We start from the raw sequence: 26,510 nt of genomic DNA on the forward strand, positions 1-26,510 counted from the left end.
AGTCCATATTCATTTTCCTAATCCACTCCCGTCCCAGTAGTGGTGGACCTCCTTCAGGTAGCACATATAAGTCCATTACTTGGCTTTCTTTGCCCCTGTGGACCACTTTTACCTCTATCTTTCCGACGGGGTACACTCTTTGCCCCGTGTAGGTTTTCAATATAATCTCCGTATCCCGTAGGGGAATATGTTAGAATAACCTTTTGTAATCTTTCTTATTCATGACCGTCAATGCCGATCCAGTGTCCAATTCCATTTTTACTTGGACTCCTGCTATCTGAAGGGTGACCCAAATTGTCTGGAGATCTGCATCCTTACCAACGTTGTGTACTCTTAAGCTACCCAGTTCATTACTGCTAGCGTCTGAATCTGACTTCTGTTCGGTCGAACTGTTCTTTGTCACCTTGTGTACCTTTATGTATTTTCCTTGCGGTGACTTTTTGTTGCTGGTCTTCTTTCCTGACCGGCATACTTTAGCTATGTGGCCAAGCCTGCCACACGTTCTGCATTCTTGGTTTTTAAACCAACACTGGTTCTGATCGTGCGTTGTCTTTCCGCAACGATAACATTTTACAGTACTCAAACCCAATTTATTTGTACTGAGTTCCGGTGACCATAGCTGCATTACTGCCGTGCCTCTCGCTGCGGCTTCGTGTGCTGCTGCCATAGTGACCGCTTTCTCAAGCGTCAGCTCATTCTCCTCGAGCAATCGCTTTTGTGTATCTTCTTTTAATAAACCACACACAAATTTATCTCATAGCGCCTCTGTCAATCTCGTTCCGAATTGACAGTACTTTGCTAGCTTACGCAATTCCATTAAATATTCAGCATTGCTTTCATCCTTCAGCTGCCTTCTGCTGTAAAATTTAAATCGTTCCGCTAGCATCAGCGGCGTGGGGTTTAGGTGATTTTTCAGGACAGTAACAATCTCCTCGAACGTCTTATCTGCCGGTTCATCTGGTAATACAAGGTCTTTCAATTGCCCGTATGTCTTCGCACCCATTAAGTTTAATAATGTTAGTGCTTTCTCTGCATCTGGGATTTTATTTGCTTTACAATAATTTTGTATGCGTTCTACATACATGGCCCAATCTTCGATGTCGCTATCAAAGGTATTAATGTTCCCATGTTTAGGCATCGTTGCAATTTAATTTCTTTTTATTTTTATCCAAGATGGCGGCTTCCGCGCTCTTTTCTTCGTCCTCTGCCTACAAAATGGCGGTTTTCCCGCGCTTGGCGGTCTTCACCCTTCCCCCGACGCTGTCTCCGCTTCACCGCGGCTCTCGCGCCTTCAGTTGCCCCCAGACGCTGCACCTTTTTAGCCCGAATGCGGCCCGGCCCTTATCACCAGCCGCGATCGATGTCCCCGCGCTGCGCCTTTCGGCCCGAATGCAGCCCAGCCCTTATCTCTGGTCGCGATCGATCTCACCGCCCTTATTCCTCCGTCTTCCCTCCCCGTCTGTACAGCCAACGTGGCCGATTTTCTGGACGCGTCGCTGCCCGGCTTACCCACTACCGAGGTAGAAAGAAGATAGCTGACAGCCGCTGATGGAGGCTTCGAGTTCAGGGTGTCTTCTGCACTCTGGTTTCTCGATGTCTGCCGCGCGACGTGTCTTCCAGCAGGGTGATGAGGGTGGAAACCTCTCTTCGACGTCCGTTCAGTGGACGAAGCCGCCGTGGATATAACTGCCGCAGGGTAAGAATCTGACTCGTCGCCACTGTAAAGTCTGTGTGTTCTAGTTGTAATTAATAACACACAGGCTACAAGATTAAAGTTCAACAGGTTTTTACTGGTTGGAGGTCAGGACTATCTGAAATACATCTTACTACACAGTGCTTATATACCGGTGGTCACCACCGGTATTACGTATACAGCAGCCAGAGAAAGTAGTACATCTCTGAAGGTGGAACAGGCTTAAGTTCTCTTAAGGTGGAACAGGTTACATACACCACAGATCTTATATTGATGGCGCCTAGTTCTGGTCTCCCCCACAAGTGGAAACATCTTCTCTACGTCTACCCGATCAAACCCTTTCATAATTTTGAAGAGCTCTACCAGGTCACCTCTCAGTCTTCTCTTTTCAAGAGAAAAGAGCCCCAGCCTGTTCAGTCTTTCCTGATAGTTATAACCTCCCAGTTCTGGTATCATTCAGAATATGCAAGTTTTGTAACATCCCCCCTTCCCTCACATCCCTTCTTTCTCCCACCCTCTTCCCCTTCCCTTCCCTCTTGTCTCTTCCCCTCCTCTCCCCTCTCCTCCACTCACCTCTCCTCATATCCCATCCCCTACCCTCCCATCCTTTCCTCTCCCTTCCCCGCCCTGCCCCTCCTCTCCAAGTTCAGGTAAAGTCCTCCACCTTTGAATGATCTGCCGACAGTCACTGAGTTACATTTTCCACAACATAATCTCATTCCTGTTTAGTAGAATCTCTTTTCAACTCAACAGGCTCCTGTGGTGATTAGCCGAGACCATCATGATGTCAGTGGCACGGACAGCCCGTACAGGGAAACCTCGAATGTTTACGATGGATCAGCATTTTGTGCAGGTTAGTGTCACTCGCTGAATGCGACCCTTAATGAATCATCAGTGTACACAGGAAGAGGAGGGGGCCATTCAGCGCCTCGAGCCTGTTCTGCCATTCAATTAGATCATGACTGATCTGTATCTTAACTCCAGCTACCTGCCTTGGTTCAATAATGCAATTTGCACTGCAGCAACTCGCCAAGGCTTCTTCGGTAGCACCTCCCAAACCCGTGACCTCTTCCACCTAGAAGGACAAGGGCAGCAGGCGCATGGGAACACCACCACCTCCAAGTTCCCCTCCAAGTCACACACCATCCTGACTTGGAAGTATGTTGCCGATCCTTCATCGTCGTTGGGTCAAAATCCTGGAACTCCCTCCCTAACAGCACTGTGGGAGCACCTTCACCACATGGACTGCAGCGGTTCAAGAAGGTGGCTCACCACCACCTTCTCGAGGGCAACTAGGGATGGGCAATAAATGCTGGCCTTGCCAGCGACGCCCACATCTCATGAACAAATAAAAAAAATTTTTAAATGCTTAATGCCCTTACCCAACAAAAATCTGTCAATCTCAGTTTTGAAATTTTCAGTTGACCTAGATTCATAGAACCTTGCGGCACAGAAGGCCATTCCAATTTAGTCCCACTCCCCAGCTTTCGCCCCAGAACCCTGCAAATCAGTCCTCTTCAAGTACATGTCCAATTGCCTTTTGCAAGTTCCTGTGGAATCTGCTCCACCGCCCTCTCAGTTAGTGCGTTCCAAATCATAACAACCCTCTGAGTGAAGAAATTTCTCCTCATTTCACCTCTTGTTCTTTTACCAATTATTTTAAATCTGTGTCCTTTGATTACCGACCCTCCTGCCAGTGGAAACAGTTTCTCCTTATTTACTCTGTCTAAACCCCTTATAATTTTGAACACCTGTATTAGATCTCCCCTTAAACTTCTCTGTTCTAAGGAGAACAACCCCAGCATCTCCAGACTTTCCACATAACTGAAGTCCCTCATCCCTGGTATCATCCCGGTAAATCTGCTCTGCACCCTGTTCAGGGGCTTGACATCCTTCCTAGGTCTGATGTTCAGCTCATCTTATTTCCCCCTCCAATTCCCTCCTATACTCACCTGAAGGCGCTGACTCTTGCTGAAGTACTGTCCCACGGGCAGCGGCAAACCTCCATGACCTCACCCAAACTGCTGCCGTCATACCCGAGTCCAGCCACTGCGGCCATTCCAGCATGGGGGGGGGGAGCAACCTGGGTCAAGCCAGCTCTCGTCCGAACCCGACATCCATGGACTTGTCAGTAGAAGTCATTTGATCGTGACCAAGAATTGGAAACCTGGCTGATTTTTCTCCTTGTCTGGCCCAGAGATACTGAGAGCAAATGTAATAACCAACCGAATTTTTCCCCTTAACATCAGCAAGGTTGACACCAACAGACCAGCGATCAAACCTTTCTGGCCAGCGTGTCTCAGTGCCACACCACACAGGTCGCTGGGGATCCCGATCCCTGGTACAGCGGCCGTCTTAATTTTGGCAGAATTTCACTCAATCAGGAGTTGGTTGCCTTAAATATTGCTGATTGGAAGATTGATGAATCGTTGATGGTAGCCACTTATGTTAGAATAAACATTTTGCTCAACTTCCTGCAACACTGATTGAGGGAAACATTGATCTAAGCAAGATGCGATTTCCACTGACCTGAATATCAGAGTACACCACTTTCAGGAACAGGAAACGAGCCTTAACTCCATCTACCCAACCACATGTCCTCGTCTTCCCCCAAATCCCCAACCCCATCCACCCACCTTCTTCCTGTATCCCCCAACCCCACCCACCCTCCTTCTCCCCAATCCCCCAACCCCACCCACCCACCTTCTCCCCAATCCCCCAACCCCACCCACCCACCTTCTCCCCAATCCCCCAACCCCACCCACCCACCTTCTCCCCAATCCCCCAACCCCACCCACCCACCTTCTCAGAGGTGGGTACTGCTCCATTTTCTGGCCGCTGGGTGTGTTAGACTCTGAATCCTCGCCCAGCCATGTAACCGCAGTGGGAAGGACAAACCTGCCGGTGGCGTGGGCCTTTAAAAGGCCACAGATTACAACAGCGAGCGTGTTGCACATGTCAAGGCCTCGCTGTGCTTGATTTTGCTGTCTTGGCCCATTAGCATGGCCCCAGGAACAGCCTTGGCTCAGGGACTTGTGCCGGGAGCTGTGGGCACGAACAGGAGCGCAGCTGCCGGTCTCTCAGGCCTTGGGGGGGTCTTCTGGAAGCTGGAGCGTGACAGGTGGAAGGTCCAAATATCCTGCTGGGGTGGGCGGAAGTGAAAATCTCAGTGCAGTGGGCGTCTTCTACTGAGACCCTCATCCCTGCCTTTGTCACCTCCAGACTCGACTATTCCAACACTCTCCTGGGCGGCCTCTCACCTTCCACCCGCCGTAAACCTCAGCTCATCCAAAACTCTGCTACCCCGTGTCCTAACTCACACCCAGTCCCGTTCACCCATCACCCCTGTGCTCACTGCCCCGTGTCCTAACTCACATCCAGTCCCGTTCACCCATCACCCCCTGTGCTCACTGCCCCGTGTCCTAACTCACACCCAGTCCCGTTCACCCATCACCCCCTGTGCTCACTGCCCCGTGTCCTAACTCACACCCAGTCCCGTTCACCCATCACCCCTGTGCTCACTGCCCCGTGTCCTAACTCACACCCAGTCCCGTTCACCCATCACCCCCTGTGCTCACTGCCCCGTGTCCTAACTCACACCAAGTCCCGTTCACCCATCACCCCTGTGCTCACTGCCCCATGTCCTAACTCACACCCAGTCCCGTTCACCCATCACCCCCTGTGCTCACTGCCCCGTGTCCTAACTCGCACCCAGTCCCGTTCACCCATCACCCCCTGTGCTCACTGCACCGTGTCCTAACTCACACCCAGTCCCGTTCACCCATCACCCCCTGTGCTCACTGCCCCGTGTCCTAACTTACACCCAGTCCCGTTCACCCATCACCCCCTGTGCTCACTGCCCCGTGTCCTAACTCACACCCAGTCCCGTTCACCCATCACCCGCTGTACTCACTGCCCCGTGTCCTAACTCACACACAGTCCCGTTCACCCATCACCCCCTGTGCTCACTGCCCCGTGTCCTAACTCACACCCAGTCCCGTTCACCCATCACCCCCTGTGCTCACTGCCCCGTGTCCTAACTCACACCCAGTCCCGTTCACCCCTCACTCCCTGTGCTCACTGCCCCGTGTCCTAACTCACACCCAGTCCCGTTCACCCATCACCCCCTGTGCTCACTGCCCCGTGTCCTAACTCACACCCAGTCCCGTTCACCCATCACCCCCTGTGCTCACTGCCCCGTGTCCTAACTCACACCCAGTCCTGTTCACCCATCACCCCCTGTGCTCACTGCCCCGTGTCCTAACTCACACCTAGTCCCGTTCACCCATCACCCCGTGCTCACTGCCCCGTGTCCTAACTCACACCCAGTCCCGTTCACCCATCACCCCCTGTGCTCACTGCCCCGTGTCCTAACTCACACCCAGTCCCATTAACCCATCACCCCCTGTGCTCACTGCCCCGTGTCCTAACTCACACCCAGTCCCGTTCACCCATCACCCCCTGTGCTCACTGCCCCGTGTCCAAAGTCACACCCAGTCCCGTTCAGACATCACCCCCTATGCTCACTGCCCCGTGTCCTAACTCACACCCAGTCCCGTTCACCCATCACCCCCTGTGCTCACTGCCCCGTGTCCTAACTCACACCCAGTCCCGTTCACCCCTCACTCCCTGTGCTCACTGCCCCGTGTCCTAACTCACACCCAGTCCTGTTCACCCATCACCCCTTGTGCTCAAAGCCCTGTGTCCTAACTCACACCCAGTCCCGTTCACCCATCACCCCCTGTGCTCACTGCCCCGTGTCCTAACTCGCACCCGGTCCCGTTCACCCATCACCCCCTGTGCTCACTGCCCCGTGTCCTAACTCACACCCTGTCCCGTTCACCCATCACCCCGTGTGCTCACTGCCCTGTGTCCTAACTCACACCCTGTCCCGTTCACCCATCACACCCTGTGCTCACTGCCCCGTGTCCTAACTCACACCCAGTCCCGTTCACCCATCACCCCCTGTGCTCACTGCACCGTGTCCTAAATCACACCCAGTCCCGTTCACCCATCACCCCCTGTGCTCACTGCCCCGTGTCCTAACTCACACCCAGTCCCGTTCACCCATCACCCCCTGTGCTCACTGCCCCGTATCCTAACTCACACCCAGTCCCGTTCACCCATCACCCCCTGTGCTCACTGCCCCATGTCCTAACTCAGAGCCAGTTCCGTTCACCCATCACTCCCTGTGCTCACTGCCCCGTGTCCTAACTCACACCGAGTCCCATTCACCCATCACCCCCTGTGCTCACTGCCCCGTGTCCTAACTCACACCCAGTCCCGTTCACCCATCACCCCCTGTACTCACTGCCCCGTGTCCTAACTCACACCCAGTCCCGTTCACCCATCACCCCCTGTGCTCACTGCCCCGTGTCCTAACTCTCACCCAGTCCCGTTCACCCATCACCCCCTGTGCTCACTGCCCCGTGTCCTAACTTACACCCAGCCCTGTTCACCCATCACCCCCTGTGCTCACTGCCCCGTGTCCTAACTCTCACCCAGTCCCGTTCACCCATCACCCCTGTGCTCACTGCCCCGTGTCCTAACTCACACCCAGTCCCGTTCACCCATCATCCCCTGTGCTCACTGCCCCGTGTCCTAACTCGCAGCCAGTCCCGTTCACCCATCACCCCCTGTGCTCACTGCCCCGTGTCCTAACTCACACCCAGACCCGTTCACCCATCACCCGCTGTACTCACTGCCCCGTGACCTAACTCACACACAGTCCCGTTCACCCATCACCCCCTGTGCTCACTGCCCCGTATCCTAACTCACACCCAGTCCCGTTCACCCATCACCCCCTGTGCTCACTGCCCCGTGTCCTAACTCACACCCAGTCCCGTTCACCCATCACCCCCTGTGCTCACTGCGCCGTGTCCTAACTCACACCCAGTCCCGTTCACCCATCACCCCCTGTGCTCACTGCCCCGTGTCCGAACTCACACCCAGTCCCGTTCACTGATCACCCACTGTGATCACTGCCCCGTGTCCTAACTCACACCCAGTCCCGTTCACCCATCACCCCCTGTGCTCACTGCCCCGTGTCCTAACTCACACCCAGTCCCGTTCACCCCTCACTCCCTGTGCTCACTGCCCCGTGTCCTAACTCACACCCAGTCCCGTTCACCCATCACCCCCTGTGCTCACTGCCCCGTGTCCTAACTCACACCCAGCCCTGTTCACTCATCACCCCCTGTGCTCACTGCCCCGTGTCCTAACTCACACCAAGTCCCGTTCACCCATCACCCCCTGTGCTCACTGTCCCATGTCCTAACTCACACCCAGTCCCGTTCACCCATCACCACCTGTGCTCATTGCCCCGTGTCCTAACTCACACCCAGTCCCGTTCACCCATCACCCCGTGCTCACTGCCCCGTGTCCTAACTCGCACCCAGTCCCGTTCACCCATCACCCCCTGTGCTCACTGCCCTGTGTCCTAACTCACACCCAGTCCCGTTAACCCATCACCCCCTGTGCTCACTGCCCCGTGTCCTAACTCACACCCAGTCCCGTTCACCCATCACCCCCTGTGCTCACTGCCCCGTGTCCAAACTCACACCCAGTCCCGTTCGCCCATCACCCCCTATGCTCACTGCCCCGTGTCCTAACTCACACCCAGTCCCGTTCACCCATCACCCCCTGTGCTCACTGCCCCGTGTCCTAACTCACACCCAGTCCCGTTCACCCCTCACTCCCTGTGCTCACTGCCCCGTGTCCTAACTCACACCCAGTCCTGTTCACCTATCACCCCCTCTGCTCACTGCCCCGTGTACTAACACACACCCAGTCCCATTCACCCATCACCCCCTGTGCTCACTGCCCCGTGTCCTAACTCACACCCAGTCCCGTTCACCCATCACCCCCTGTGCTCACTGCCCCGTGTCCTAACTCGCACCCGGTCCCGTTCACCCATCACCCCCTGTGCTCACTGCCTCGTGTCCTAACTCACATCCAGTCCCGTTCACCCATCACCCCGTGTGCTCACTGCCCTGTGTCCTAACTCACACCCTGTCCCGTTCACCCATCACCCCCTGTGCTCACTGCCCTGTGTCCTAACTCACACCCAGACCCGTTCGCCCATCACCCCCTGTGCTCACTGCCCCGTGTCCTAACTCACACCCAGTCCCGTTCACCCATCACCCCCTGTGCTCACTGCCCCATGTCCTAACTCAGAGCCAGTTCCGTTCACCCATCACTCCCTGTGCTCACTGCCCCGTGTCCCAACTCACACCGAGTCCCATTCACCCATCACCCCCTGTGCTCACTGCCCCGTGTCCTAACTCACACCCAGTCCCGTTCACCCATCACCCGCTGTACTCACTGCCCCGTGTCCTAACTCACACCCAGTCCCGTTCACCCATCACCCCCTGTGCTCACTGCCCCGTGTCCTAACTCACACCCAGTCCCGTTCACCCATCACCCCCTGTGCTCACTGCCCCGTGTCCTAACTCACACCCAGTCCCGTTCACCCATCACTCCCTGTGCTCACTGCCCCGTCTCCTAACTCACACCCAGTCCTGTTCACCCATCACCCCCTGTGCTCACTGCCCCGTGTCCTAACTCACACCCAGTCCCATTCACCCATCACCCCCTGTGCTCACATCACCGTGCCCTAACTCACACCCAGTCCCGTTCACCCATCACCCCCTGTGCTCACTGCCCCATGTCCTAACTCACACCCAGTCCCGTTCACCCATCACCCACTATGCTCACTGCCCCGTGTCCTAACTCACACCCAGTCCCGTTCACCCATCACCCCCTGTGCTCACTGCCCCATGTCTGAACTCACACCCAGTCCCGTTCACCCATCACCCCTGTGCTCACTGCCCCGTGTCCTAACTCGCACCCAGTGCCGTTCACCCATCACCCCCTGTGCTCACTGCCCCGTGTCCTAACTCACACCCAGTCCCGTTCACCCATCACCGCCTGTGCTCACTGCCCCGTGTCCTAACTCACACCCAGTCCCATTCACGCATCACCCCCTGTGCTCACTGCCCCGTGTCCTAACTCACACCCAGTCCCGTTCACCCATCACCCCCTGTGCTCACTGCCCCGTGTCCTAACTCACACCCAGTCCCGTTCATCCATCACCGCCTGTGCTCACTGCCCCGTGTCCTAACTCACACCCAGTCCCGTTCACCCATCACCCCCTGTGCTCACTGCCCCGTGTCCTAACTCACACCCAGTCCCGTTCACCCATCACCCCCTGTGCTCACTGCCCCGTGTCCAAAGTCACACCCAGTCCCGTTCAGACATCACCCCCTATGCTCACTGCCCCGTGTCCTAACTCACACCCAGTCCCGTTCACCCATCACCCCCTGTGCTCACTGCCCCGTGTCCTAACTCACACCCAGTCCCGTTCACCCCTCACTCCCTGTGCTCACTGCCCCGTGTCCTAACTCACACCCAGTCCCGTTCCCCCCCGCTGTGCTCACTGCCCCGTGTCCTAACTCACACCTAGTCCCGTTCACCCATCACCCACTATGCTCACTGCCCCGTGTCCTAACTCACACCCAGTCCCGTTCACCAATCACCCCTGTGCTCACTGCCCGTGTCCTAACTCACACCCAGTCCCGTTCACCCATCACCCCTGTGCTCACTGCCCCGTGTCCTAACTCACACCCAGTCCCGTTCACCCATCACCCCCTGTGCTCACTGCCCCGTGTCCTAACTCGCACCCAGTCCCGTTCACCCATCACCCCCTGTGCTCACTGCCCCGTGTCCTAACTCACACCCAGACCCGTTCGCCCATCACCCCCTGTGCTCACTGCCCCGTGTCCTAACTCACACCCAGTCCCGTTCACCCATCACCCCGTGTGCTCACTGCCCTGTGTCCTAACTCACACCCTGTCCCGTTCACCCATCACCCCCTGTGCTCACTGCCCCGTGTCCTAACTCACACCCAGTCCCGTTCACCCATCACCCCCTGTGCTCACTGCCCCGTGTCCTAACTCACCCCGAGTCCCGTTCACCTGTCGCCCCCTGTGCTCATTGCCCCGTGTCCAAACTCACACCCAGTCCCGTTCACCCATCACCCCCTGTGCTCACTGCCCCGTGTCCTAACTCAAACCCAGTCCCGTTCACCCATCACCCACTGTGCTCACTGCCCCGTGTCCGAACTCACACCCAGTCCCGTTCACCCATCACCCCCTGTGCTCACTGCCCCGTGTCCTAACTCACACCCAGTCCCGTTCACCCATCACCCACTGTGCTCACTGCCCCGTGTCCTAACTCACACCCAGTCCCGTTCACCCATCACCCCGTGTGCTCACTGCCCTGTGTCCTAACTCACACCCTGTCCCGTTCACCCATCACCCCCTGTGCTCACTGCCCCGTGTCCTAACTCACACCCAGACCCGTTCCCCCATCACCCCCTGTGCTCACTGCCCCGTGTCCTAACTCACACCCAGACCCGTTCGCCCATCACCCCCTGTGCTCACTGCCCCGTGTCCTAACTCACACCCAGTCCCGTTCACCCATCACCCCCTGTGCTCACTGCCCCATGTCCTAACTCAGAGCCAGTTCCGTTCACCCATCACTCCCTGTGCTCACTGCCCCGTGTCCTAACTCACACCGAGTCCCATTCACCCATCACCCCCTGTGCTCACTGCCCCGTGTCCTAACTCACACCCAGTCCCGTTCACCCATCACCCCCTGTGCTCACTGCCCCGTGTCCTAACTCACACCCAGTCCCGTTCACCCATCACCCCCTGTGCTCACTGCCCCGTGTCCTAACTCGCACCCAGACCCGTTCACCCATCACCCCCTGTGCTCACTGCCCCGTGTCCTAACTCACACCCTGTCCCGTTCACCCATCACCCCCTGTGCTCACTGCCCCGTGTCCTAACTCACACCCAGTCCCGTTCACCCATCACCCCCTGTGCTCACTGCCCCGTGTCCTAACTCAGAGCCAGTTCCGTTCACCCATCACCCCCTGTGCTCACTGCCCCGTGTCCGAACTCACACCGAGGCCCATTCACCCATCACCCCCTGTGCTGACTGCCCCGTGTCCTAACTCACACACAGTCCCGTTTACCCATCACCCCCTGTACTCACTGCCCCGTGTCCTAACTCACACCCAGTAACGTTCACCCATCACCCCCTGTGCTCACTGCCCCGTGTCCTAACTCACACCCAGTCCCGTTCACCCATCAGCCCCTGTGCTCACTGCCCCGTGTCCTAACTCACACCCAGTCCCGTTCACCCATCACCCCCTGTCCTCGCTGCCCGTGTCCTAACTCACACCCAGTCCCGTTCACCCATCACCCCCTGTGCTCACTGCCCCGTGTCCTAACTCACACCCAGTCCCGCTCACCCATCACCCCCTGTGCTCACTGCCCCGTGTCCTAACTCGCACCCAGACCCGTTCACCCATCAGCCCCTGTGCTCACTGCCCCGTCTCCTAAAGCACACACAGTCCCGTTCACCCATCACCCCCTGTGCTCACTGCCCCATGTCCTAACTCACACCCAATCCTGTTCACCCATCACCCCCTGTGCTCACTGCCCCGTGTCCTAACTCACACCCAGTCCCGTTCACCCATCACCACTGTGCTCATTGCCCCGTGTCCAAACTCACACCCAGTCCCGTTCACCCATCACCCCCTGTGCTCACTGCCCCGTGTCCTAACTCAAACCCAGTCCCGTTCACCCATCACCCACTGTGCTCACTGCCCCGTGTCCTAACTCACACCCAGTCCCGTTCACCCATCACCCCCTGTGCTCACTGCCCCGTGTCCTAACACACACCCAGTCCCGTTCACCCATCACCCACTGTGCTCACTGCCCCGTGTCCTAACTCACACCCAGTCCCGTTCACCCATCACCCCGTGTGCTCACTGCCCTGTGTCCTAACTCACACCCTGTCCCGTTCACCCATCACCCCCTGTGCTCACTGCCCCGTGTCCTAACTCACACCCAGACCCGTTCCCCCATCACCCCCTGTGCTCACTGCCCCGTGTCCTAACTCAGAGCCAGTTCCGTTCACCCATCACCCCCTGTGCTCACTGCCACGTGTCCTAACTCACACCCAGTCCCGTTCACCCATCACCCCCTGTGCTCACTGCCCCATGCCCTAACTCAGAGCCAGTTCCGTTCACCCATCACTCCCTGCGCTCACTGCCCCGTGTCCTAACTCACACCGAGTCCCATTCACCCATCACCCCCTGTGATCACTGCCCCGTGTCCTAACTCACACCCAGTCCCGTTCACCCATCACCCCCTGTGCTCACTGCCCCGTGTCCTAACTCACACCCAGTCCCGCTCACCCATCACCCCCTGTGCTCACTGCCCCGTGTCCTAACTCGCACCCAGACCCGTTCACCCATCAGCCCCTGTGCTCACTGCCCCGTCTCCTAAAGCACACACAGTCCCGTTCACCCATCACCCCCTGTGCTCACTGCCCCATGTCCTAACTCACACCCAATCCTGTTCACCCATCACCCCCTGTGCTCACTGCCCCGTGTCCTAACTCACACCCAGTCCCGTTCACCCATCACCTCCCGTGCTCACTGCCCCGTGTCCTAACTCACACCCAGTCCCGTTCACCCATCACCCCCTGTGCTCACTGCCCCGTGTCCTAACTCACACCCAGTCCCGTTCACCCATCAGCCCCTGTGCTCACTGCCCCCTGTCCTAACTCACACTCAGTCCCGTTCACCCATCACCCCCTGTGCTCACTGCCCCGTGTCCGAACTCACACCCCGTCCCGTTCACCCATCACCCCCTGTGCTCACTGCCCCGTGTCCTAACTCACACCCAGTCCCGTTCACCCATCACCCCCTGTGCTCACTGCCCCGTGTCCTAACTCACACCCAGTCCCGTTCACCCAACCCCCCCTGTGCTCACTGCCCCGTGTCCTAACTCACACCCAGTCCCGTTCACCCATCACCCCCTATGCTCACTGCCCCGTGTCCTAACTCACACCCAGTCCCGTTCACCAATCACCCCTGTGCTCACTGCCCGTGTCCTAACTCACACCCAGTCCCGTTCACCCATCACCCCTGTGCTCACTGCCCCGTGTCCTAACTCACACCCAGTCCCGTTCACCCATCACCCCCTGTGCTCACTGCCCCGTGTCCTAACTCGCACCCAGTCCCGTTCACCCATCACCCCCTGTGCTCACTGCCCCGTGTCCTAACTCACACCCAAACCCGTTCACCCATCACCCCTGTGCTCACTGCCCCGTGTCCTAACTCGCACCCAATCCCGTTCACCCATCACCCCCTGTGCTCACTGCCCCGTGTCCTAACTCACACCCAGTCCCGTTCACCCATCACCCCCTGTGCTCACTGCCCCGTGTCCTAACTCACACCCAGTCCCGTTCACCCATCACCCCCTGTGCTCACTGCCCCGTGTCCTAACTCACACCCAGTCCCGTTCATCCATCACCCCCTGTGCTCACTGCCCTGTGTCCTAACTCACACACAGTCCCGTTCACCCATCACCCCCTGTGCTCACTGCCCCGTGTCCTAACTCACACCCAGTCCCGTTCGCCCATCACCCACTGTGCTCACTGCCCCGTGTCCTAAGTCACACCCAGTCCCGTTCACTCATAATCCCCTGTGCTCACTGCCCCATGTCCTAACTCAGAGCCAGTTCCATTCACCCATCACTCCCTGTGCTCACTGCCCCGTGTCCTAGCTCACACCGAGTCCCGTTCACCCATCACCCCCTGTGCTCACTGCCCCGTGTCCTAACTCACAGCCAGTCCCGTTCACCCATCACCCCCTGTAGTCACTGCCCCATGTCCTAACTCACACCCAGTCCCGTTCACCCATCACCCCCTGTGCTCACTGCCCCGTGTCCGAACTCACACCCAGTCCCGTTCACCCATCACCCCCTGTGCTCACTGCCCCGTGTCCTAACTCACACCCAGTCCCGTTCACCCATCATCCCCTGTGCTCACTGCCCCGTGTCCTAACTCACACCCAGTCCCGTTCACCCATCAGCCCCTGTGCTCACTGCCCCGTGTCCTAACTCACACCCAGTCCCGTTCACCCATCACCCCCTGTCCTCGCTGCCCGTGTCCTAACTCACACCCAGTCCCGTTCACCCATCACCCCCTGTGCTCACTGCCCCGTGTCCTAACTCACACCCAGTCCCGCTCACCCATCACCCCCTGTGCTCACTGCCCCGTGTCCTAACTCGCACCCAGACCCGTTCACCCATCAGCCCCTGTGCTCACTGCCCCGTCTCCTAAAGCACACACAGTCCCGTTCACCCATCACCCCCTGTGCTCACTGCCCCATGTCCTAACTCACACCGAGTCCTGTTCACCCATCACCCCCTGTGCTCACTGCCCCGTGTCCTAACTCACACCCAGTCCCGTTCACCCATCACCTCCCGTGCTCACTGCCCCGTGTCCTAACTCACACCCAGTCCCGTTCACCCATCACCCCCTGTGCTCACTGCCCCGTGTCCTAACTCACACCCAGTCCCGTTCACCCATCAGCCCCTGTGCTCACTGCCCCCTGTCCTAACTCACACTCAGTCCCGTTCACCCATCACCCCCTGTGCTCACTGCCCCGTGTCCTAACTCACACCCAGTCCCGTTCACCCATCACCCCCTGTGCTCACTGCCCCGTGTCCTAACTCACACCCAGTCCCGTTCACCCAACCCCCGCTGTGCTCACTGCCCCGTGTCCTAACTCACACCTAGTCCCGTTCACCCATCACCCCCTATGCTCACTGCCCCGTGTCGTAACTCACACCCAGTCCCGTTCACCAATCACCCCTGTGCTCACTGCCCGTGTCCTAACTCACACCCAGTCCCGTTCACCCATCACCCCTGTGCTCACTGCCCCGTGTCCTAACTCACACCCAGTCCCGTTCACCCATCACCCCCTGTGCTCACTGCCCCGTGTCCTAACTCGCACCCAGTCCCGTTCACCCATCACCCCCTGTGCTCACTGCCCCGTGTCCTAACTCACACCCAAACCCGTTCACCCATCACCCCTGTGCTCACTGCCCCGTGTCCTAACTCACACCCAGTCCCGTTCACCCATCACCCCCTGTGCTCACTGCCCCGTGTCCTAACTCACACCCAGTCCCGTTCACCCATCACCCCCTGTGCTCACTGCCCCGTGTCCTAACTCACGCCCAGTCCCGTTCACCCATCACCCCCTGTGCTCACTGCCCCGTGTCCTAACTCACACCCAGTCCCGTTCACCCCTCACTCCCTGTGCTCACTGCCCCGTGTCCTAACTCACACCCAGTCCCGTTCACCCATCACCCCCTGTGCTCACTGCCCCGTGTCCTAACTCTCACCCAGTCCCGTTCACCCATCACCCCCTATGCTCACTTCCCCGTGTCCTAACTCACGCCCAGTCCCGTTCCCCCCTCACTCCCTGTGCTCACTGCCCCGTGTCCTAACTCACACCCAGTCCTGTTCACCCATCACCCCCTGTGCTCACTGCCCCGTGTCCTAACTCACACCCAGTCCCGTTCACCCATCACCCCCTGTGCTCACTGCCCCATGTCCTAACTCACACCCAGTCCCGTTCACCCATCACCCACTGTGCTCACTGCCCCATGTCCTAACTCACACCCAGTCCCGTTCACCCATCACCCATTGTGCTCACTGCCCCGTGTCCGAACTCACACCCAGTCCCGTTCACCCATCACCCCCGTGCTCACTGCCCCGTGTCCTAACTCGCACCCAGTCCCGTTCACCCATCACCCCCTGTGCTCACTGCCCCGTGTCCTAACTCACACCCAGTCCCGTTCACCCCATCACCGCCTGTGCTCACTGCCCCGTGTCCTAACTCACACCCAGTCCCATTCACCCATCACCCCCTGTGCTCACTGCCCCGTGTCCTAACTCACACCCAGTCCCGTTCACCCATCACCCCCTGTGCTCACTGCCCCGTGTCCTAACTCACACCCAGTCCCGTTCACCCATCACCCCCTGTGCTCACTGCCCCGTGTCCTAACACACACCCAGTCCCGTTCACCCATCACCCCCTGTGCTCACTGCTCCGTGTCCTAACTCACACCAGTCCCGTTCACCCATCACCCCCTGTGCTCACTGCCCCGTGTCCTAACTCACACCCAGTCCCGTTCACCCATCACCCCCTGTGCTCACTGCCCCGTGTCCTAACTCACACCCAGTCCCGTTCACCCATCACCCACTGTGCTCACTGCCCCGTGTCCTAACTCACACCCAGTCCCGTTCACCCATCACCCCCCTGTGCTCACTGCCCCGTGTCCTAACTCGCACCCAGTCCCGTTCACCCATCACCCCCTGTGCTCACTGCCCCGTGTCCTAACTCGCACCCAGTCCCGTTCACCCATCACCCCCTGTGCTCACTGCCCCGTGTCCTAACTCACACCCAGTCCCGTTCACCCATCACCCCCTGTGCTCACTGCCCCGTGTCCTAACTCACACCCAGTCCCGTTCACCCATCACCCCCTGTGCTCACTGCCCCGTGTCCTAACTCACACCCAGTCCCGTTCACCCATCGCCCCCTGTGCTCACTGCCCCGTGTCCTAACTCACACCCAGTCCCGATCACCCATCACCCCCTGTGCTCACTGCCCCGTGTCCTAACTCACCCCGAGTCCCGTTCACCTATCGCCCCCTGTGCTCACTGCCCCGTGTCCTAACTCACACCCAGTCCCGTTCACCCATCACCCCCTGTGCTCACTGCCCCGTGTCCTAACTCACACCCAGTCCCATTCACCCATCACCCCTGTGCTCATTGCCCCGTGTCCTAACTCACACCCAGTCCCGTTCACCCATCACCCCCTGTGCTCACTGCCCCGTGTCCTAACTCACACCCAGTCCCGTTCACCCATCACCTCCCGTGCTCACTGCCCCGTGTCCTAACTCACACCCAGTCCCGTTCACCCATCACCCCCTGTGCTCACTGCCCCGTGTCCTAACTCACACCCAGTCCCGTTCACCCATCAGCCCCTGTGCTCACTGCCCCCTGTCCTAACTCACACTCAGTCCCGTTCACCCATCACCCCCTGTGCTCACTGCCCCGTGTCCTAACTCACACCCCGTCCCGTTCACCCATCACCCCCTGTGCTCACTGCCCCGTGTCCTAACTCACACCCAGTCCCGTTCACCCATCACCCCCTGTGCTCACTGCCCCGTGTCCTAACTCACACCCAGTCCCGTTCACCCAACCCCCGCTGTGCTCACTGCCCCGTGTCCTAACTCACACCTAGTCCCGTTCACCCATCACCCCCTATGCTCACTGCCCCGTGTCCTAACTCACACCCAGTCCCGTTCACCAATCACCCCTGTGCTCACTGCCCGTGTCCTAACTCACACCCAGTCCCGTTCACCCATCACCCCTGTGCTCACTGCCCCGTGTCCTAACTCACACCCAGTCCCGTTCACCCATCACCCCCTGTGCTCACTGCCCCGTGTCCTAACTCGCACCCAGTCCCGTTCACCCATCACCCCCTGTGCTCACTGCCCCGTGTCCTAACTCACACCCAAACCCGTTCACCCATCACCCCTGTGCTCACTGCCCCGTGTCCTAACTCACACCCAGTCCCGTTCACCCATCACCCCCTGTGCTCACTGCCCCGTGTCCTAACTCACACCCAGTCCCGTTCACCCATCACCCCCTGTGCTCACTGCCCCGTGTCCTAACTCACGCCCAGTCCCGTTCACCCATCACCCCCTGTGCTCACTGCCCCGTGTGCTAACTCACACCCAGTCCCGTTCACCCCTCACTCCCTGTGCTCACTGCCCCGTGTCCTAACTCACACCCAGTCCCGTTCACCCATCACCCCCTGTGCTCACTGCCCCGTGTCCTAACTCTCACCCAGTCCCGTTCACCCATCACCCCCTATGCTCACTTCCCCGTGTCCTAACTCACGCCCAGTCCCGTTCCCCCCTCACTCCCTGTGCTCACTGCCCCGTGTCCTAACTCACACCCAGTCCTGTTCACCCATCACCCCCTGTGCTCACTGCCCCGTGTCCTAACTCACACCCAGTCCCGTTCACCCATCACCCCCTGTGCTCACTGCCCCATGTCCTAACTCACACCCAGTCCCGTTCACCCATCACCCACTGTGCTCACTGCCCCATGTCCTAACTCACACCCAGTCCCGTTCACCCATCACCCACTGTGCTCACTGCCCCGTGTCCGAACTCACACCCAGTCCCGTTCACCCATCACCCCCGTGCTCACTGCCCCGTGTCCTAACTCGCACCCAGTCCCGTTCACCCATCACCCCCTGTGCTCACTGTCCCGTGTCCTAACTCACACCCAGTCCCGTTCACCCATCACCGCCTGTGCTCACTGCCCCGTGTCCTAACTCACACCCAGTCCCATTCACCCATCACCCCCTGTGCTCACTGCCCCGTGTCCTAACTCACACCCAGTCCCGTTCACCCATCACCCCCTGTGCTCACTGCCCCGTGTCCTAACTCACACCCAGTCCCGTTCACCCATCACCCCCTGTGCTCACTGCCCCGTGTCCTAACACACACCCAGTCCCGTTCACCCATCACCCCCTGTGCTCACTGCTCCGTGTCCTAACTCACACCAGTCCCGTTCACCCATCACCCCCTGTGCTCACTGCCCCGTGTCCTAACTCACACCCAGTCCCGTTCACCCATCACCCCCTGTGCTCACTGCCCCGTGTCCTAACTCACACCCAGTCCCGTTCACCCATCACCCACTGTGCTCACTGCCCCGTGTCCTAACTCACACCCAGTCCCGTTCACCCATCACCCCCTGTGCTCACTGCCCCGTGTCCTAACTCGCACCCAGTCCCGTTCACCCATCACCCCCTGTGCTCACTGGCCCGTGTCCTAACTCGCACCCAGTCCCGTTCACCCATCACCCCCTGTGCTCACTGCCCCGTGTCCTAACTCACACCCAGTCCCGTTCACCCATCACCCCCTGTGCTCACTGCCCCGTGTCCTAACTCACACCCAGTCCCGTTCACCCATCACCCCCTGTGCTCACTGCCCCGTGTCCTAACTCACACCCAGTCCCGTTCACCCATCGCCCCCTGTGCTCACTGCCCCGTGTCCTAACTCACACCCAGTCCCGATCACCCATCACCCCCTGTGCTCACTGCCCCGTGTCCTAACTCACCCCGAGTCCCGTTCACCTATCGCCCCCTGTGCTCACTGCCCCGTGTCCTAACTCACACCCAGTCCCGTTCACCCATCACCCCCTGTGCTCACTGCCCCGTGTCCTAACTCACACCCAGTCCCATTCACCCATCACCCCTGTGCTCATTGCCCCGTGTCCTAACTCACACCCAGTCCCGTTCACCCATCACCCCCTGTGCTTACTGCCCCGTGTCCTAACTCACACCCAGTCCCGTTCACCCATCACCCACTGTGCTCACTGCCCCGTGTCCTAACTCACACCCAGTCCCGTTCACCCATCACCCCCTGTGCTCACTGCCCCGTGTCCTAACTCACGCCCATTCCCGTTCACCCCTCACTCCCTGTGCTCACTGCCCCGTGTCCTAACTCACACCCAGTCCTGTTCACCCATCACCCCCTGTGCTCACTGCCCCGTGTCCTAACTCACACCCAGTCCCATTCACCCATCACCCCCTGTGCTCACAGCACCGTGTCCTAACTCACACCCAGTCCCGTTCACCCATCACCCCATGTGCTCACTGCCCCATGTCCTAACTCACACCCAGTCCCGTTCACCCATCACCCCCTGTGCTCACTGCCCCATGTCTGAACTCACACCCAGTCCCGTTCACCCATCACCACTGTGCTCACTGCCCCGTGTCCTAACTCGCACCCAGTCCCTTTCACCCATCACCCGCTGTGCTCACTGCCCCGTGTCCTAACTCACACCAAGTCCCATTCACCCATCACCCCCTGTGCTCACTGCCCCGTGTCCTAACTCACACCCAGTCCCGTTAACCCATCACCCCCTGTGCTCACTGCCCCATGTCCTAACTCACACCCAGGCCCGTTCACCCATCACCCCCTGTGCTCACTGCCCCGTGTCCTAACTCACACCCTGTCCCGTTCACCCATCACTCCTGTGCTCACTGCCCCGTGTCCTAACTCACGGTCAGTCCCGTTCACCCATCACCACCTGTGCTCACTGCCCCGTGTCCTAACTCACACCCAGTCCCATTCACCCATCACCCCCTATGCTCACTGCCCCGTGTCCTAACTCACACCCAGTCCCGTTCACCCATCACCCCCTGTGCTCACTGCCCCGTGTCCTAACTCACACTCAGTCCCGTTCACCCATCACCCCCTGTGCTCACTGCCCCGTGTCCTAACTCACACGCAGTCCCGTTCACCCATCACCGCCTGTGCTCACTGCCCCGTGTCCTAACTCACACCCAGTCCCGTTCACCCATCACCCCCCGTGCTCACTGCCCCGTGTCCTAACTCACACCCAGTCCCGTTCACCCATCACCCCCTGTGCTCACTGCCCCGTGTCCTAACTCAGACCCAGTCCCGTTCACCCATCACCCCCTGTGCTCACTGCCCCGTGTCCTAACTCACACCCAGTCCCGTTCACCCATCACCCCCTGTGCTCACTGCCCGTGTCCTAACTCACACCCAGCCCTGTTCACCCATCACCCCCTGTGCTCACTGCCCCGTGTCCTAACTCACACCCAGTCCCGTTCACCCATCACCCCCTGTGCTCACTGCCCGTGTCCTAACTCACACCCAGTCCCGTTCACCCATCACCCCCTGTGCTCACTGCCCCGTGTCCTAACTCACACCCAGTCCCGTTCACCCATCACCCCCTGTGCTCACTGCCCGTGTCCTAACTCACACCCAGCCCCGTTCACCCATCACCCCCTGTGCTCACTGCCCCGTGTCCTAACTCACACCCAGTCCCGTTCACCCATCACCCCCTGTGCTCACTGCCCATGTCCTAACTCACACCCAGTCCCGTTCACCCATCACCCCCTGTGCTCACTGCCCCGTGTCCTAACTCACACCCAGCCCCGTTCACCCATCACCCCCTGTGCTCACTGCCCCGTGTCCTAACTCACACCCAGTCCCATTCACCCATCACCCCCTGTGCTCACTGCCCGTGTCCTAACTCACACCCAGTCCCGTTCACCCATCACCCCCTGTGCTCACTGCCCCGTGTCCTAACTCGCACCCAGTCCCGTTCACCCATCACCCTCCGTGCTCACTGCCCCGTGTCCTAACTCACACCCAGTCCCTTTCACCCATCACCCCCTGTGCTCACTGCCCGTGTCCTATCTCACACCCAGTCCCGTTCTCCCATCACCCCCCGTGCTCACAGCCCCGTGTCCTAACTCACACCCAGTCCCGTTCACCCATCACCCCCTGTGCTGTCTGACCTACATTGGCTCCCGGTCCGGCAATGTCTCAATTTAAAAATTCTCATCCTTGTTTTCAAATCCCTCGCCCCTCACTATCTCCGTAACCTCCTCCAGCCCCACAACCCTCCGAGATCTCTGCGATCCTCCAATTCTGGCCTCTTGCCCATCCCCGATTATAAATCGCTCCACCATTGGCGGCCGTGCCTTCAGCTGCCTGGGCCCTAAGCTCTGGAATTCCCTCCCTAAACCTCTCCGCCACTCTCTCCTCCTTTAAGACACTCCTTAAAACTTCCCTCTTTGTCCAAGCCTGTCCTAATATCTCCTTATGTTGCTCGGTGACACACGTGGATTGATTTACGCTCCTGTGAAGCACCTTGGGCTTTTTTTGTTATGTTAAAGGCGCTTTGTAAAGCAAGTTGTTGTTGCTCCTCTTCAGCTCGCTGCTGGACCTCCCTGAGAACCCCCCCCAGCCACCCAATTTGAGGAGGGTCCAAGCTCCACTGACGCCTGTCCGGACTGCCCCATGGACTTGTGTGGAAATCTGGGCCTGTGTTCAACAGGAGAACACTCCGTCCCATGGGAGGACAGGGAGATGTCGGAGTGGCGTTTGCTAACCAGAAGCCAAAGATGAGCCGTAATGCACAGCTTAACTAACGACGGCCGTATCTCCCTCTCTTTTCTCAGACATGGCGGTACAGAACTTTGTCGGTGATTCTTTCCGAGGAGCGACTTGGGTGGCTTTGCACAACGGCGGAGGTGTGGGATGGTGAGTGACATAAGAAAACTACTGGGCACTTGGTCAGTGTATTAAACAAGGCTTTAATCGACTGTTTCACAACATGGAAGTCTCGTTATCCTTCACTAGTTCCTGTTTACAAAATGTCCCTGAACAAGCTGGGCCTGTGCCCGAGTATTTATACTCTCCCTGGACAGCGCCACCAGCAGGCCGCCCAGTATATTTCATCAGTAATTTCCACATGAATGGCATGATTTATGACAGTGAGTGTGCAACCGTGTCTTGGAACGATTGCTCCGCTGCCTTCAGGCGTGAACCCTTGGCAAGGTGGCAGCGATCCCCACCTCGGAGGCGGGAGGGGACAGGTTCCAGCCCCGCCGAGTGGAGACTGCAATAGAATCGCACAGCACAGAAGGAGGCCATTCGGCCCATCGTGCCTGTGCCGACTCTTTGACAGAGCTCTCCAATTAGCCCCACTCCCCTGATCTGGTTGAGGAGGGGTGGTTTATCACGGTCACAGTCACAGAGGGTGTCATTTGTGACTTTGATAAGGGCCGTTTCAGTGCTGTGGCAGGGGTGGAAAACCGATTGGAGGGATTCAAACATTGAGTAACGGGAAAGATGAGCACGGATTTGGGAGGCGACAGTACGTTCAAGGACTAATTTAACCCTTTCAGCCCCCGGTGTCATTCTGGTGAATCTGCGCTGTTCCCCCCCCGAGGCCGATATATCCTTCCTGAGGGGCGGGGCCCTGAACTGAACCCAGTGACTCCAGAGGGGGTCTGACCAGAGCTCTGAACAACTGAAGCATCGCTTCCAGCCCTTAGAATGGGGAAATCAATGGAATAATAATCAGGCGGGTTCTATAAAGGGCCCTGAAAGATTACCTCTCATACGGTGAAGATGTGGATGCAGATCTACCCCCAGGTATCCAGCATCTGTTCAACACTTGGGTTCTGCCACTGAAAGTCCCAGTGACATCAGATACTGTTGAAATCTTTTTAATATCCTCTTGTAATAGTCCATAAATGTTATTTCACTTGTGGCTTCAATTACGTTAACTCTCAACAGCAGTGAATATTTCTATCGTGAAGATTTAATTCAATTCCCAGTGTAACTGCAATCTGTGGGTCGAGTGCGGCGGAGCTCAGATTGCAGCACGCCCCTTACCGCATCTCCTCCGCATTTACTTTCATTGTTAAACAAAGCTAAGGGAAAGAGCCAAGGCCCCGACACCTGACGCCAGCCATGGCTGCGAAGATTGGAGTCAAAGGCAAGCTAAATCGAGGATTAGTGCTTCGTTGGTGCTAAGCGTGGGTTTTAATGCCTGTGGACTTTTGAGGAAAGGAAGATCGAGGAGAAAGATAGACTCGCGTTTCTCCAGCACCTGTCATGACCACCGGACGTCCCAAAGCGCTTCACAGCCAATGAAGTACTTTTTGAAGTGTAGTCGCTGATGCAATGTAGGAGGAATTTCTTCACCCAGAGAGTGGTGAACCTGTGGAATTCTCTACCACACAAGGCAGTTGAGGCCAATTCATTAAATATATTCAAGAAGGAGTTAGATATATTTCTTAAGGCTAAAGGGATCAAGGGATATGGGGAGAAGGCAGGGACAGGGTACTGAGTTTGGATGATCAGCCAGGATCTCATTGAATGGCGGAGCAGGCTCGAAAGGCCGAGTGGCCGACTCCTGCTCCTATCTTCTATGTTTCTATGAAATGCGGCAGCCAAGTTGCGCACAGCAAGCTCCCACAAACAGCAATGTGATAATGGCCAGATAATCTGTTTTTAGTGATGTTAGTTGAGGGCTGAATATTGGCCCCAGGACACCGGGGAGAACTCCCCTGCTCTTCTTTGAAATAGTGGCCCTGGGATCTTTTACGTCCACCTGAGAGGGCAGACGGGACGTCGGTTTAATGCCTCGTCCAAAAGACGGCACCTCCGACAGTGTGGCGCCCCCTCAGTTTGATGGGGCAATGTAGAAGGAGCTGGCCACTGATTTGTGATGTTTCTCATTGGTGCACAGGGGAGAAGTGATAAACGGTGGGTTTGGGCTGGTCCTCGATGGTTCAAAGGATGCCGAGGAGCGAGCGAAGATGATGCTAAACTGGGATGTCTCCAATGGGGTGAGTGACAGATTTTTTCCACTTGCTTCCCTTGTCCCTTTTACTGAAACAGGTTGGATTAATTCCGCAAATATTTGTACATGTGTTAAAATCATAGAACGATACAGTGCAGAAGGAGGCCATTCAGCCCATCCTGCCTGTGCCGGCTCTTTGAAAGAGTGATTCAATTAGTCCCACTCCCCCTGCTCGTTCCTCATATTCCTGCAAGTTTCTCCTTTTCAAGTATTTCTCCAATTCCCTTTTGAAAGTTACTATTGAATCTGCTTCCACCGCCCTTTCAGGCAGCGCATTCCAGATCACAACAACTCACTGCGTAAAAACATTCTCCTCATCTCCCCTCTGGTTCTTTTGGCAATTCTCTTCAATCTGTGTCCTCTGGTTACCGACCCTCCTGTCACTGGAAACAGTTTCTCCTTATTTACTCTATCCAAATACCTCAAAATTAAATCTCCCCTTAACCTTCTCTGATTTAAGGAGAACAATCCCAGTTTCTCCAAATAACTGAAGTCCCTCATCCCTGGGGCCATTCTGGTCAATCTCCTCTGCACCCTTTCCAAGGCCTCGACATCCTTCCTAAAATGCGGTGCCCTGAATTGGACACAATACTCCACCAATAACACGCTACATTGGGGGATTGGGTGGTGCAGTAGGTTAGACACCGACCTTTTGTTTCTGGGACATGGGATACTCTCCAGCCCAAGGTAATGGTTGGAATGTTTCCAACATTTGCTGGCTGCAAGGATCAGAGGTCCTCATCCAGTTCCTGACGGGCATGGCAGAGAAATGCCACGAATCCAGGACTGATTGACACTCGCACGGCCTCAGGACGTCCCAAAGAGCTTCACAGCCAATGAAGTACTTTTTGGAGTGTAGTCACTGTTGTAATGTAGGAAACACAGCAGGCAATCTGTGCACAGCAAGATCCCACAGACAGCAGTTAAATAATGACCAGATCATCTGTTTTGGGTGATGTTGGTTGAGGGATAAATATTGGCCCCAGGACACCGGTGATAACTCCCCTGCTCTTCTTCGAAATAGTGGCCGTGGGATATTTTACATCCACCTGAGAGGGCAGACGGGGCTGAGGTTGTGAAAGGAGCTATAGAAATGCAAGTTCTTTCTTTCTTTGTGTTACAGGTAGCCCGTCGCTGCTGGTCTGGCAGTCACAAGGCCTATGAGACAATTTGCAGAACGATGAGGGAACACAGCGCCCTGAGGGTAACGCTCCCTCACAGTGTCAAGGATGAAGGGATCCTGGACAAAGCACTGCAAAAATAGAGAGCAGGACCTCCGCACAAACTGACCGGCCACCTCCCCTCCCAGTCATAACTAAACAAGCTCCGGGCGCGGTTAAGATAAACGTTAATTAATTGAAGTCAAAAGCCCGCAACAATCTGAGAATAAACAAGAAAGACATTGTTCGTAACAGCTCCTGTTATCATCTTCTTTGCCTCCATTTGCCTCTCTCTAAGGTTTCATTTCTCACAGGGCGCAGAGTAATTGTAGTGCTCTGTGGAATAGTTCATTCCTAATGACCTGTGTGGCAGACGCTACACTAGATTGATTCCTGGGATGAGAGGGTTGTCCTATGAGGAGAGATTGTGTAGAATGGGCCGATACTCTGGAGTTTAGAAGAATGAGAGGTGATCTCATTGAAACATACAAGATTCTGAGGGGGATTGACAG

General features: G+C 57.3%; 1 protein-coding gene across 2 annotated transcripts in view; it reads left to right on the forward strand.

Moving 5' to 3' along the window:
• Nucleotides 1-26,250, forward strand: part of uroc1 (urocanate hydratase 1) — a 183,088-nt gene extending 156,838 nt beyond the window's left edge. For both annotated transcript variants that reach the window (XM_086002151.1, XM_086002152.1), the window contains 4 exons: nt 2,447-2,546; nt 22,644-22,725; nt 24,725-24,824; nt 25,962-26,250. In XM_086002151.1, the coding sequence (XP_085858277.1) occupies nt 2,447-2,546; nt 22,644-22,725; nt 24,725-24,824; nt 25,962-26,102 (423 nt within the window). In that variant the 3' untranslated portion in view covers nt 26,103-26,250. The remainder of the gene's footprint in view (nt 1-2,446; nt 2,547-22,643; nt 22,726-24,724; nt 24,825-25,961) is intronic.
• Nucleotides 26,251-26,510: the final 260 nt, after the last annotated feature.

The sequence above is a fragment of the Somniosus microcephalus genome, chromosome 11 (assembly GCF_052327205.1).
Source record: "Somniosus microcephalus isolate GS21.2 chromosome 11, FLI_Smic_1.0, whole genome shotgun sequence".
NCBI lineage: Eukaryota > Metazoa > Chordata > Chondrichthyes > Squaliformes > Somniosidae > Somniosus > Somniosus microcephalus.